Source organism: Lichenostomus cassidix, chromosome 13 (genome assembly GCF_008360975.1).
Source record: "Lichenostomus cassidix isolate B80296 chromosome 13, HeHo_3.0, whole genome shotgun sequence".
Taxonomy (NCBI): Eukaryota; Metazoa; Chordata; class Aves; order Passeriformes; family Meliphagidae; genus Lichenostomus; species Lichenostomus cassidix.
In genome coordinates, this window is record NC_139494.1 from 2,949,145 (window position 1) to 2,963,485 (window position 14,341).

A 14,341-nucleotide genomic window follows, 5' to 3' on the forward strand; every position below is an offset into this window, starting at 1 on the left:
TTTTCTTTCCCCGCGGTGGCGGCACTGCGCGTGCGCGTCCCGTGTCTCGCGTGGGCGCGGCGGGGCGGGCATTGCGCATGCGCGGCGCGGGCGCGGACCCGCCATGGCGGAGGAAGCAGCCGTGAGGGCTCAGGCGGAGACAGTGCGGAGGCTCAAGGAGGGCAACGGCGATCCTGGCGAGGTGCAGGGGCTCGGGGATTGCTGGGAGTGGGGTGCTGGGGGAGCAGCAGTGTGACTGGGGGCGGGGTGCTGGGAGGGGCGGGGAGTGAGAAGTGGGGCACGGGCGGTGTTGGGGTGGAGAAGAGGGGCTTGGGGGAGCTGCGGACAGCCGCGCTGGGCTGCGGGTGGGTTGCGTGCTGTGGGGAACTGGGAGCACTGCTGTAGGGGTTACTGGGCTGGCGGCGTGGGGAAGAAGTGTGTCGGAAAGGGTGGGAGTGCAGGACTGGGAGGTGGAGGGGCTGAGCGTGCAGGGGAGACTCGTAGTGGGAACTGGTGATGCTGGTGTTGGATTGAAGGGAAGGATGGCTGGGGAGTCAGGATTGGGAGGAGGATGCTGGAAACTGCTAGTGCTGAGGTGCGTGCAGCAGGACCTGCTGGTGCTGGGGATGGGAATGGGGAGATATCTGTGGATGGTAATGGAGGTCGTGGGAGTCAGGGAATGGTGGGGGTGTTTGCGTTGCTGAGATAGGGGTGCTCGTAGTGGAGAGGAGCAGGGAATGGCCTCCTGGTTGCTGAGAAACTCGCAACAGCGGATGTATTGAGGTTGTGGAGTCTGGGTGCACTGGCAATGCTGAACCTGAAGCTGCTGGGGAGGGTTTTGGGCTGGGCCTGGGGAGTGGTCTTATCCCCAGCTCCCTCCTTGTTCCATCCCCAGATTGCAAAGGAAGTGGCAAAGCTGCTGGAGTTGAAGGCACAACTGGGGGAAGATGAGGGGAAACACAAGTTTGTGCTCAAGACCCCAAAGGTAACTCCCCGCAGCACATTCCTGTGCCTCTCTGTATGCATGTCCTCCCCCCATGAGCATGTCCAGCACTCCCCACACATCTGTGAATAAAATTCCAGCATGGACACACCCGTCATTGTTCACATTTGTTTCCCTTTCGCTTTTAGCAGCAGGAGGAGGAGGGATGAAGACATTCCCTGACAGAATTCAGCCCAGATTTGTACCACCTTAGAGACTTCCTTGTGCTTCTGTGATATTCCAACCACCGCTGGTGTGGTCAGGAATTGAAATTCCCTTTTAATCAAGCTTTGTTGAAGCTGCCCTGTGTGAGAGGTCTCATATCTGCCCTTAGTCTAAGGGGCTGAGTAATCCCATTTACTGAGCAGGTCTGGCCAGCTGCTGACATTTCTTTGTCCTCTTGTGGAAAGACCCTTCTTTCACAAGTAGTTTTTTAGTCTCCAGACCCCTAAGAATAGTGTCCATAATGCACTTTCTGCTGAAATACTTTGTAACATGAATGTTTCCTTACTGGCAGCTACTTACATGCTGTGGTGTGGAGACAGTTATGAATATTGCTCACAAACAAACCAGGCTGTGGTGATGTCACTGACATAGGAGATCATAGAAACACTGAATGGTTTGGGTTGGAAGGACCTTAAACTCATCTCGTTCCACCCCCTGCCATGGGCAGGGTCCCATTTTACTAGACCAGGTTGCTCTATGCCTCGTCCAGCCTGGCCTTGACCACCTCCAGGAATGAGGCAGCCACACCTTCTCTGGGCAACTTTACAGGGAAGAATTTCTTCCAAATATCTGAATGTCTCAAAACTATCTCCTTCGTCTATTTCCTGGATGACATGTTTTGTTAAATGTAATTGTGATGTGACTTCTGGGAAGTGGAACTGTTTAAAAGTGTGGAGAAGGGGATTTTGCAGCTCTGTGAGTGCCAGAGAAACACAACTGGGTTTCCAGCCCACCTCAGGCTTGTCAATGGCAGCTGAAGCCCACCTGACTGACCTATGGATGGGGTGGCTAGAAGTGCCTGGTCTCTGCTTTATCCTGTCTAACTCCCAGGCCTTAGAAAGTGAAAGTTGGAGGTCTAGCTAATTAAAAATGGTTTGTACGTTGCTGAGAGTGTAAAGGTAGTCATTGAAATAATTCAGTGGTACTTAACATCAAATAAATGCAAAGGGAGCATACCCCTCTGAATCATAGACAGACATGTCGCAGGTGTTGTATTTTGGAAGTTGATTTTTCTTTATGTTTGGAAATTTCAGGAATACTGTTTTTTCCCCAGCTTTGGAGCATGTCTGTCCTCTATTTCCATCTTTGGGGCAGCTCATTGGGCAGGGATCTGGCTAACAGGCCTGAATCAGAGCTGTAGACAGGTCCTGGCTGCACTATCTGGCTCAAAAGCACTGAACTCTGATTGTTGGATCTATTTTAACTTTTGTTTCCTGTATTGTGAGACTCTTGACTTGGGTTTCGCTCTGCAGACCATGGCAAACTCTGTCTGAACTGTGTTCTGATCTTTTCCAATGTTTTACATGCTGCTTTTTACCAGTATCTGGTGTCTGGACCTGGTCTTTCTGGCTTTCTTAGCAGTATGGCAGCTTCTTCATATTACTTCTGCATCTTTCTCACTTCATGCCTCTAACCCAAAGTGTCCTTTGCTCTTTTTCCCTTGCCCCAGGGCACACGGGACTATGGCCCCAAGCAAATGGCCATCCGTGAGAGGGTCTTCAATGCCATCATCTCATGCTTCAAGCGCCATGGAGCAGAAGTCATTGACACTCCGGTGTTCGAGCTGAAGGTGGGTGAGCACACAGCAGGTTGGCTGAGCCAGTGAGGATCCTGCAGTTGAAAGTGTTGAGGGTTTAGTTTTCTCCTTCCATTCTTAGGCATTCTCCCTTTCTCTCCTTGTTTTCTGTGTGTTCTAGGGCTGATCCTCTGTCACTGAAGATGCTGATTGTGTGTTGTTTTGTTGTAGGAGACACTGACAGGGAAATATGGTGAAGACTCGAAGCTCATCTATGATCTGAAAGATCAAGGAGGAGAGCTGCTGTCCTTGCGCTATGACCTGACAGTATCCTGCCACAGCTGGTGCTGAGGGGCCTTTCCTGTCCTCCTTTTGAGGCAGTGGGGGGAGGCATGACCCCAAACTGACAGGGAGAGTGTGAGAAGGCAGTGTGGTTCAGTGGGTGCAGAACCCTTGCTTTGTTATTTACTGTGCATTGTTTCTGTTTGGTGAACAAATGCTTAGAATTGTGGAATATCCTGAGTTGGAAGTGACCCCAAGGATCATTGAGTCCAACTCCTTACCCTGCACGGGACGCTCCAACCATGTGCCTGAGAGCATATATTAGATATTAGGATATCTTTTCCTAATATCCAGCTTGACCATCCCCTGACACAGCTTCATGCCTCATGTGTGTGGAAGTAAGGAGTAACCACTGAGTGTGGTTTCTCCCAAGCAGGGTTCCCAGATCAGGCTGCTGAAGTACACCACCCACATGAGGCTGAGATCCAGCCTAAGTGCTGCTGGAAGAAGAGACACTTAAAGGCAGCCTGTGTGGAGACCCTGGGGAGCTGTGATAAGTCCAGCTGTGTCTTAGCAGTGCTTTGCCCCATGGGTGCTGGGTGGGGAGACAATGAGGACCCAGCACTGCCTGTGACTGATAACTGGAGAGGATGATCCCTTCTTGTTCCCATCCTTAACTCTCTGTCTCAGGTGCCCTTTGCTCGCTATCTGGCGATGAACAAGATCACCAACATCAAACGCTACCACATTGCCAAGGTGTACAGGAGGGACAACCCGGCCATGACCAGGGGCCGCTACCGCGAGTTCTACCAGTGTGTGAGTTTGGCTGTGGATAAGGACACTGCCGAGTCAGGCTGTGGGTTGGGCAGCACCTATGGGCAAGTAGCAGTGTCAAAATACAGGATTGAATGCTGTGTTACCCTTCCCTGTGGCTGTGGAAAGCTCTGAAATCCGCTGATTTTCTCCTTAGTGTGTCTTTATGAGTGTGGAAAAATAGCTGGAGAGTGTGTGTGTCAGCTGTGACTTGTTGCTGGTATGGTGAGGATCTTTGTCACAGAGGCCCCAGGTATCACCTCCTTTGCTCTGTATGGGAGGACGGCTCCTTGCTCTATTCCACAGTGCCTGCCGGATGGGTGGAGGGGAAGAATTTCCTTCTGATCCCAAATCTGGCAATAGTTCAGTTCTTGGTGTGTTAGCAAGACACACAAACCAGACAAGGCTGTACACTACTTCCATGCCATGTTTGGCCAGTTTTAACTTCAAAGGAAGGAAGAACCCAGAGGCCAAATTGCAGAACAAATAGCAAAGCAATTTCCATTGTGGCTCTCTCGTGGTAGCCCCAAGGAACAGCTTTGCTCTGCTGTGCTGACACAGTCCCCAGGGGTTCATATTGCAAATAATTTTTTGTTTGAGAATTTTCCTACTTCATTATACAACCCCTGGGAATACCTTACAGCTTTGGCTTGGTGATTCCCTTTTCCAGATGACTTTGAGTCATTGCCTCCTGTCTCATCTCCTACTCCAAGGTCTCACTCCTAGGATAGCTAGAAATGGTCTTCTAATATCCCGGCTAAACTTATTTGTATCTGATTGTTTCCTTCCTCTCCTTTAAAGAGATCAGCTCTTTGAACAGTAGCTGTCATCCCTTGGTATGTATTCTTCCCCTTTCCCAGGTAAACATTTGGGAAATGTTTAGAGAAATCTTCATTTCCTTAGTCCACCTAAATCAAGTTCTGTTACCTGTGTTACCTTCTCTGCTTGGAGATATTTTCGTTCCTTTCTCAGCCTAGGAGCTTTTTTCACATCTTTTGTTCAATGTGATTCACCAGCCCCTGTTTTTTTCAGTGAGATTTAATCTGTGCTATTTATAATGGTATCAGCACTTTCCTGACTTTCTGTGCACTTCCTGTGCACTTCCTGTACTTCCTCATGAAACTTTCCCAGGGATTGCATCAGCCCTTTTTGGATTCAGCTGATCAGGAATTAACTATGTGATCTGATCTCTTTCTTCTTCCAATGCCCCAGTTTATTTTGAGAGCTTGGTGAAGCCCCGTTGAAATATATCCACATAATGAAAATTATTCTTGTACCCAGAATCTCACTGAAGACTTTGCATTTGGGGATTCCTAAATAGGAGTTGAAGAAGGGCTGTCTTGTAGCTTCTGTTTTTTATTCCTCTCTGAACACTGATGTTGTTTCCAATTATGGGATACCAGCCTATTAAAGCATCTTGATGTTGAGCTTTGGTTCTTCTATGCTAGTTCATCTGGTAATGTCTCGTGGGGACCACTCAGGCTTCCTGATTCTTTCTGTGTTAGCAGCTGAAACTTTGGTTTTGCTTCTGTTGTCTTCCCTAATCATTAACTTGATTGGTGTGTGTATGAAAAAAAGCATTCTAGGAATCAAGGTGAAACGTTTGGCATTTAGGTCATAGCAAATGAGAAGTAGTTTTTTTCCTCCTCTTTCTGGTTTTTTGTTCTATTTATTTACTGCTGGTCCTCCTCCTTTCAGTTATTTTTTGAAGGTTTCTGTTTCAGTGTCACACAGCAACTGGTGGGTCAGGGGAGCAGGTCACAGTGTACAGACTCTTTGAAATGCAGTGGACATGAGAGTACTGCTGCCTTCCATGGTAGAGGACCTAACCCACATTCTGTCCCTTCTGGATCCAGTCTGTAAGGGGTAGTGCATCCTCACATCCTGATTATGTTGGTTTTTGTACAGAAGCTGCTGTTACCAGCAGTTGAAGCTATTTTGCTGCAGCCATGCTGTAGTGCTGAATTGCTCACTGTCTTTTCTTCTGCCCCCAGGACTTTGACATTGCTGGGCAGTTTGACCCAATGATTCCTGATGCTGAGTGCCTGAAGATTGTGCATGAGATCCTGAGTGACCTACAGCTTGGGGACTTTGTCATCAAGGTGAGACTGGGTGGGTTCTCTGTGCTACAGTGGGAAGCAGTGGTCATTGTTCCTGTGGTTTTACACAGTAGCACCTGTTCCCACTCTTAAGCCTTATCCAGGAGTTTGTCCTTCCTTTCTTCCTCCTTGTGCCAAAGATTGGACCTGCACTTGGACTTGCCTTGAGTTGGGAATGCCAGGAGTTTTCCTGAGGCTGCAGTTGACAGTGTTCTCTCCAGAGCTAACCACAGTCCCTTGCAAAATTCCAACTGCCAAATAGAATAATAGAATGATCTGGGTTGGAAGGGACCTTAAATATAGTCCAGTTCCATTACCCTACCATGGGCAGGGACACCTTCCACTAGACCAAGCTCTGTCCAGCCTGGCCTTGAACACTTACAGGAATGGTGCAGTCACAGCTTCTCTGGACAATCTGTGCCAGGGCATCACCACCTGTGTAATAAAGAAATTCTTCCTAATGTCTGTCTAAGCAGGTAATTGTCATATTCACTGCCTACAGTAAAACAGTCTCTGGTCCAGGATTCCTGCCCTTATCACAGCTCCTGATGTCTGCTTAGCATGGGCATCTGCTCATTGTGTGGGGTGTTGTCTGCAGACTCCTGCCTTTCCACCTAGTACTTTCTGGAGCTGAAGCATGTCTAGAGCAAGAGTTCTGCCCTTCTGTAGGCTGAGCTTGCTATTTGCTTCCAGACACCTCTGTTCCCTTGGGATGGCAGCAAATGGTGCTCAATGTGTAAGTGAGGCAGGATAGGAAGGATACACAGGAACAGGAAAGCAGGTGGGTAGGAGTGCTCAGTGCACAGGAGGGTGGTGGGATCTATGAGGGACCCAGAGCTGGGCCATTGCTGGGCACTGAGGGGAGGTGAGCACTGCAGGCTGGATGTTGTGTTCCTGTTGCAGACACAAGGGGCAGGGGACAGGTACCCCCTCTTGAACCTGTCTGGGATGAGATGAAGGAACTGGGTGTTTGGGCAGTGGTGAAAGTGGTGCCTTTGAGGATGAAGACACTCCTGCAGTGGGGAGCAACAGAATAACCTGCCTGTGGTTATTCTTGTTTCACACAAGGCACTTCCTGGTTCATGTCAGTGCTGGAGGATTCCAAATTCCTATGCGGTTTCTTTGCTTCTGACTAACTGTAGATGTTCTCACTACCCATGGAAATGTTGAAGCCAGCTGAGCCTTTGGCCTCAATTATGTACTCTTACAGAGCATAATTAAACTACAGAATTCAGTATACTATCATAAAAGAATAAATCCACAGTAAAGCTTTAACATAGTCAGATGTCCCTTTGCTTTTATGCTGAGAGTGCAGGCTGATGCCCTGAATTCATCTCCTTTGCTCTGGTTTGTTCCTGAGCTGTTTTCACATCTCCACATGAGAAGACTCATAGGCCCTTGATGGGGCTTTTTTCTCTGTTGCATGAGATGTCTGTGGATCTGGAAGGAAATGTGATGGCTCTGCCCAGACATGGTAGATGTCAGTTGTGCTATTTGGTCTGCTCTGGGAAGCTCCCCAAGAATGGGAAAAACAAATTGCAAATAGTAAAAAAAACCCTTTGGCAGACATCTCCTTTTTTCTCTTCCATGCTTGAAACTACAGGGGAAAGAAACAGAACACTGCTGAAGCATCTGTTTGGGTTCATAATTCCTGATGGGCTGCTCCCTTTTCCCCAGGTCAATGACCGGCGCATCCTGGATGGGATGTTTGCAGTCTGTGGCGTCCCAGACAGCAAATTCCGAACCATCTGCTCCAGCGTTGACAAGCTGGATAAGGTATGGGCTGGAGCCCCAGGCTGCAACTGCTGCTCCTGGAGTCTCAGTGAATGAACCATGGTCCATGAGGATTGGCTGGAAAATGCCAATAAACATCGAGTTGTTGTTCCCACCTTTCCCTGGAGGGGGTACATGGCAGGACACAGCATTCATATAGGAAAAGTGGATCCTCTGTTTTTTTTCTCTAGTATCCCATGAGGTCCTGATAAAAGGAAAGGTTGGTGGGGGAAAGTGCTCTCCACATGGGAGGTTCAACACCCCAAACCTTTACCTGCTTAAGGTGTTGCTGCTTATGAACCTGGCTCATGCAAACCTGCACCAAACTGGGCTAGGGCATTGAAAAACCTTTTTGAATGCATCAGGTTTAGTCAGGTGATGTGAGGAATTACAATTGTGTCCCGGAATTATAGAACAGCCCAGATTGGAAGGGATTTTGAGAGATCATCCAGTCAAACCTTACTTAAATTTCAGACTTCAGGTACAAGGGGAGTGTGATGTAAGCATGAAGTGTCTGTGAGAATAGAGGAGTAGAGCAGTGCAGTTATAAGTGACAGTGTGTAGTAGTGTGTAAGACACTTTGCAGGTGAGAGGGCAGAGCAAAATGGAAATCACCTGGTGAGTAGGCTGACAAAATCATCGTATACAGAGCTGATGTTCGATTCTGGCCAGAAATCAAACTGAAAGTATTTTTGTAGGGTTGGCATAAAAACAGGCTGTGCAGAGGTACAAGAAATGGAGTTATACACACATGACTGTGCTCTGAGAGCTGCTACTTCTCTCATGCACCTTCTAACTATGGTGATGGGATTCTGCCATGCAGAGGAGGGCCTGTGTCCCTGGTGCAGTGGCTGATGTACTTGTCTTTCCTCACAGGTGCCATGGGAAGAAGTGAGGAGTGAGATGGTGGGAGAGAAGGGTCTCTCTCCTGAGGCTGCAGATCGCATCGGGGAGTATGTCCAGCTCCATGGTAAGCACTGTGGGGTGAAGCCCTTGGCCTTGTTCTGGGTTGGGGACAGAGGGTACAGGGCACACACACAGCTGGCTGGGTTGCTGTGGCAGGTGCTGCTGCCCTGGCACACTGAGGCATGGCTGGTTCCCACAGGTGGGCTTGACCTGATTGAGCAACTTCTCCAGGACCCAAAGCTGTCCCAGAACAAGTTGGCCAAGGAGGGGCTGGGGGACATGAAGCTGCTGTTTGAGTACCTGACGTTGTTTGGCATCACAGGGAAGGTGAGGAGGTGTGGGGACAGGAGGGGGTGCTGCCTTTGTGGGCTCCTGAGCACCCAGTGATGGAGCTGCCCTTGTGGCCTGCAGATCTCCTTTGACCTGAGCCTGGCCAGGGGCCTGGACTATTACACGGGGGTGATCTTTGAGGCTGTGCTGCTGCATCAGGAGAAGGAGCACGTGGAGGAGCCGGTCAGCGTTGGGAGCGTGGCTGGAGGTGGTCGCTATGACGGGCTGGTGGGGATGTTTGATCCCAAGGGCCGGAAGGTGCCGTGTGTGGGGGTCAGCATTGGGATTGAGCGAATCTTCTCCATCCTGGAACAGAGACTGGAGGTAGGTTCCTTTGATGCTCAGCTAAGCATGGTTAATCCCTCACTCCAGCAGATGCTGGAGTGAGTGTTCCTTGCTCCAGCCTTTGGAGAAGCCAGCCAGGCCTCTGTTGTGCTTTGCACCAGGACTCAGAAGCAGGATATTAACTCCAATTCTCCCTGGCCTGGCAGATGATATTTGGGGCTCCCACTGAAGATAAGACCCTTCTTCCCACAGCCCTCAGACATGGCTTCTGCAGCTGGAGGGGGCACTTAAATCCCTAGCAGTATGAAGTATGCAGGGCAGGTATCTTAGTGTTGTTCCCCACTGCATTAGGCATCCATATGAGTTCTCGTCCTCCTTGGCGAGGCAGCATTGTTCTGCAGGGGAGGCAGCAGCCTCACACATCTGTTTGTCTTGTGTATGGCAGTATGGGAGATCAGACAGGGATTACATACTCCAGGGCAGGAAGTGCAGTGCCTCTAGGGATTTCCCAGAAAGCTCTTTCCTTTTCCCCCTCCTCAAAGTTGTACTGTTCTCCATCCCAATCGATAGGTGTTAAATAGGTCTTTGTAAGCTCCCAAAATATGGCCACATGTTCCACTCCCCCAGAAGTCTGGTGTTGGTTCTCCCTTGGCAGTCAGACACAACTGTAATTTCTAAATAAAAACTGAATTCCTCCCCCACCACCTTGAGTCCTGGCCAGGTTTGTTCTTTTGCAGGTGACCTTTTAAAGGCTTCTCCCTTCTGGGAGGCAGTGGGAAAATGCCACTTGGAGTATCCAGCATCTGTCACAGGGGCTGGTGGAACATCTCAGCTTGCTGCTGTTTAACCCCATAGGTGTCAGCTCAGCTGTAGAGCAGGACTGTGTCCACCTTCTCCTGGGCATGCTGCTCCTAAGCTGCTTGGAGCAGGTATTTAGGAGGCCTTTGGGTGTGGAGAAACAGGAGAGAAACTCTGTTAAGCACCCATCATGGAACAGCTGCAGAAAATGAGATTCTGCTCTAGGATGGGGTCTGTTGGACCTCCCTGACTCCGAGTTTATGCTGTTGATCCTTCTGAGCCCAGTCCTGTTCACAACTAGATTGACAGAGCTGAGTGATGACCCTTCCTGCTCATAGAATCTCAGGTATCTTGGTATGTTTGTGTCATCTTTGGAGTTTTGTTCCCTCTCTAGGCCTCTGAGGAAAAGATCAGGACAACAGAGACACAGGTGCTGGTGGCTTCTGCCCAAAAGAAGCTCCTTGAAGAGCGACTGAAGCTCATCTCCGAACTGTGGGATGCTGGAATCAAGGTATGACTGGGTGATGGCAAAGTCAAGAGCTGCCTGGTTCACTGTCTGTGCCAGGAATGGATCAGATCTGGCTTTGCTTTTGGAAGAAGTTACAGGGAGCAGATGGGGAGCAGACTGCCTTCCTGAATGGAGCTTTCCTTTTCCCAGTGTCCCAAATCATGGGCTTTCCAGGAAGGGCTGGGCAGCAGGACTTGGTTAGCTGCTCTATGCCTTTTTTCAGGACAGATTCCCAAAGGAGGCAGTAGGGCCCTGGTCCCTCCCTTCTGCAGCCAGTGAGGGGAGAGGAATGCCTGGGTGCTCTGCTAGGCTCCTGGCCCTGTAGGGACAGCCCAGGTGACATGGACTAGGGTTAATGGCCTGGTGATTCCCAGGATAAGCAATGTCTTGTGACTACCTTTGAGCTGTGTTGTTGGGATAATCCTAGAATCATGTAGGTTGGAAAGAGCCCTTGATGCCATTGAGTCCAACCATTCACCCAGCGCTGCCGCAGCCACCATGAAACCATGTCCCCAAGTGCCACATCTGCATGTCTGCTCCAGGCATGGTGGTTCTACCACTGCCTTGGGCAGCCTGTGCCAATGCCTCAGCCTCCCCTGGCTCTACTTGAGGCCATTTCCTCTTGTCCTGTCCTTTGTTACTTGGGTGAAGAGCCTGAACCCACCCTGGTTCCACCCTCCTGTCAGGGAGTTGTGGAGAGTGGGAAGGTTTCCCCTGAGCCTCCTTTTTTCCAAGCTGAGTCCTCCCAGTTTCCCCAGCTGCTCCTTATCAGGCTCATTCTCCAGACCTTTCCCCAGCTCTCTTTGCCTGTCTGGACATCCTTCAGCCCTCAGAGTCTTTCTGCCATGAGGGGCCCAGAACTGGATGTGGGATTTGAGGTGTGGCCTCACCAGTGCCCAGCACAGGGGGACTGTCACTGCCCTGGTCCTGGTGGACACTCTAAAGCTGCTACAAGTCAGGTGCCTTCTTGCCCACTTGGATACACCTGAGCTTTTTGTTCAGTCATTTGTCAACCAGCACCCCAAGGTCCTTTTCCATGAGGCACTTTTCAGCCACTCTGCACCCAGTCTGGAGCATTTCATGGTGTTTTGTGGTCCATATGCAGGACCCAGCACCTTGCCTTGTTGAACCTGGTGCCCAGCCTTCTCCATGAGTCCATCCTCTCCCCACCACACAACCTCACCAGACTGCCCCAGCAGCGCCTGGTTGAAGGGGTCCAGTTGAAACATCCCGGTTTATGATGGTGGTGTGCTCTGGCTTTCTCCCAGGCAGAGATGCTGTACAAGAAGAACCCCAAGCTGCTGAATCAGCTGCAGTACTGTGAGGAGACAGGCATCCCTCTTGTCGCCATTGTGGGTGAGCAGGAGCTCAAAGACGGAGTCATCAAGCTGCGGATCGTGGCAACCAGGGAGGAGGTATGGCCTGTGGCAGCTTGCCATGGTGGGGTTGGCTATGTGACCCTTCAGCCCAGTCTTCCAGACCAAGTGGTCTTCCCAACAACTTCTGTAACACCTCATATTCCAGTTCCTTTCTCCATGCAGCTTCCTGGAGCTGTGAAATACTGTTGTCTCTAGCTCTGGAGAGTTTCCCGTTGTGTGGGCTCCTTGAACTCCTTGGTTCAGAAGCCTGGAGGGGTGATTCAGTGGCCTACATGGCTGCTCATGCTTTCAGTCCATGACATGGGACCATTGATGAAAGTCCTGGAGGTGCCCTCTTGGAATGAGTGAGACTGAACAGAACGTGGTTAGCTGTGAGCTGCGGGGCTGCTCTGTGCCTGTTATCTCAGGACAAATTCCCAGAGCAGGTGGTGCTGGAATCAGCACATAGGTCATTGGCTAGATCACTGCATAGATCACCTAGATCAGTGGCTTTGGAACTAAAAGGAAACCAATGGGAAGAGCATCATTCTCACAACCATTGTGCAGGAGAGGGCTTATTGGGGTTGCTGGCAGGTGCCTGCTCGTACAGGTTCAGCTCTGTGGCTGCTGCAGCCCACTTGATCCCTCTAGAGGGACTGCTGACACCTTGCTGTGACCCCCTAAGACACAGGGCCATGACTGTAGTGACGTGTCAAGCTGCTGGAGTTCTATTGAAGCAACTTTTTCCTCCCCCCGTGCAGGTCAGTGTTCGCAGGGAGAGCCTGGTGGAGGAAATCAGGATACGAACGAGTCAGTGTTAAACCCCTTCGGACATATCTACTCCTTTGTTGGATTCTGGCTGACATATTTCCTTCTGTAAATGCCTTCACCACACTCTGCAGCAGTGGGTAGGGTGTTGGGGTGACTTTGAAAGCTGTATTTATTCTTGTCTTATGCCCTCCCTTCCCTGTCGGGAGCAAAGAGGCTACACTGACTCCTGCGCCATGCCCTGGCCGTTGAGAATGTTGCTGGAAAGATATTGTGGAAGTGGCTCTGGCAGATGCTGCCCACGTGTCTGCTGCAACCCATGGAGCCCTATGTTGGCAGCAGATCCTGGGGGTTTGGCTACAGCTTCTTGTTCCTGTCACTTTGAATAACCATCCTGCCCCATCTTTCTGCTCTGGCTGCAGGGGGGTGACCTTATCCCCAGCAAAATATAATGGCACTGCTCCCAGAAACATAATAAATCTGTCTGTCCTCTCCTGTGGCTCCTGTCTCTGCTTGCTGCTCGGGGCAGGGATTTGCTCACCTGCCTCGTTAAGCCAGAGCTGTTTTCTAAAGGTCACTGTAGATATTTGTGCAGCCCTGATGTTTCCTCCTCCCTCTGGATACCCCTGGTGCTACTGACTGCTGGGCCAGGTACAGAGCCAAGCATCCACCTGAGGGCATCCAAATTTGATAGTATATTCAGGAAAACACTCCTTGAAGCCTTCATTTCCCTTTCCACTTCTGAGTTAACTGATTATTCCTTTGTTATTATTCATATCTATGCCTGTGGACAACCACAAATAGAAGAATGGAATTTTTTTAATGTGTTACTTAGCTTTCCTGAAGATATGTAGTATATAGGCATCTTCTGCAACCACTTGCTCTACACGTATGGCAGACTGGGATCACATGCTCATGAGGAAATTGAAATTCTGGGTGTGTTTTGTCCTTTATGACATCAATGCAAAGAACATTAAGCTAAGAAAGACAAAGAACAACAGCTGGTTGGAGCTCCATAGGTGACTGCCCAGTCATGGGTGGGACAGGCTCCCCACTCTTCTGTGGGGATGTTGGAGTGCTCCCTGGCCCCCTTTGCTGATGAGCCACACATTTTCCCTTATGTCCCCAAACCAGGTCAGTTTTTAAACTTGTGGTTCCCTCAATAAGGGTTAGATATCAATAGAGAAACAAAACTTTTTTTTTTTAATGTGTATAGAAGGGCTAGACAAAACATGGGAGGGGTAAGGAAAGCAAGGCAGGAAAGGGGCAGGTAAGGGTAGAACAAGGAGGCAGAGGCAAAACAAGGCAAGGGACGGGTAGGCCAGGCCTCCCTTGTCATACCTTGCCTACTCTACCTTGCCCCGGGCGCAGATGGGAGCTCAGCGAAGGGTTCTAAGGGGCCCTTGGGGCAGCGACCCGCGGGCGGGGTCTGGCGGGGGTCGGAGCAGGGGACGGGGGTCCCGGGAGCGGAATCCCGCTGGTCCCCGGAGCCACGGGAAAGGCTCCTGGACTCGTCCCCTGCCCCACTCTCCCGAGCACCTGCGGCCCCCGCGGCCGCTGCCCAGAGATTCCAAGGCCCGCCAATCCCGGGGCGAGGCAGCGCCCGGCACAGCCAATCCCGATCCGCCTTTCTTGGCCTCGTCCAATCACAGCCGCCCTTTCAATGCTGGCCGCGGTCCCGCCAAGCTCTGCCCGCTCAGTCGCGGCTCGGCCCCTCAG

The 14,341-nt window shown here is 50.5% G+C and overlaps 1 protein-coding gene across 1 annotated transcript; it reads left to right on the forward strand.

Moving 5' to 3' along the window:
• Positions 1-48: 48 nt before the first annotated feature.
• Positions 49-13,121, forward strand: LOC146431086 (histidine--tRNA ligase, cytoplasmic). The gene is made up of 13 exons (XM_085073330.1): positions 49-181; positions 875-964; positions 2,637-2,756; positions 2,934-3,029; positions 3,675-3,800; positions 5,792-5,899; positions 7,574-7,672; positions 8,546-8,639; positions 8,775-8,902; positions 8,987-9,229; positions 10,383-10,499; positions 11,765-11,911; positions 12,616-13,121. The coding sequence occupies exons 1-13, from the start codon at positions 104-106 to the stop codon at positions 12,673-12,675; spliced, it is 1,506 nt and encodes a 501-aa protein (XP_084929456.1). The 5' UTR covers positions 49-103; the 3' UTR covers positions 12,676-13,121.
• The last annotated feature ends 1,220 nt before the right edge of the window (positions 13,122-14,341 follow it).

Bases quoted from the DNA above. Each gene is read 5' to 3' on its own strand.
- LOC146431086 (XM_085073330.1), top strand. From the start codon at position 104: ATGGCGGAGGAAGCAGCCGTGAGGGCTCAGGCGGAGACAGTGCGGAGG. The intron at 7,673-8,545 runs GTATGGGCTGGA...CTTTCCTCACAG, and splicing joins GCGTTGACAAGCTGGATAAG to GTGCCATGGGAAGAAGTGAG. The intron at 10,500-11,764 runs GTATGACTGGGT...GCTTTCTCCCAG, and splicing joins TGTGGGATGCTGGAATCAAG to GCAGAGATGCTGTACAAGAA.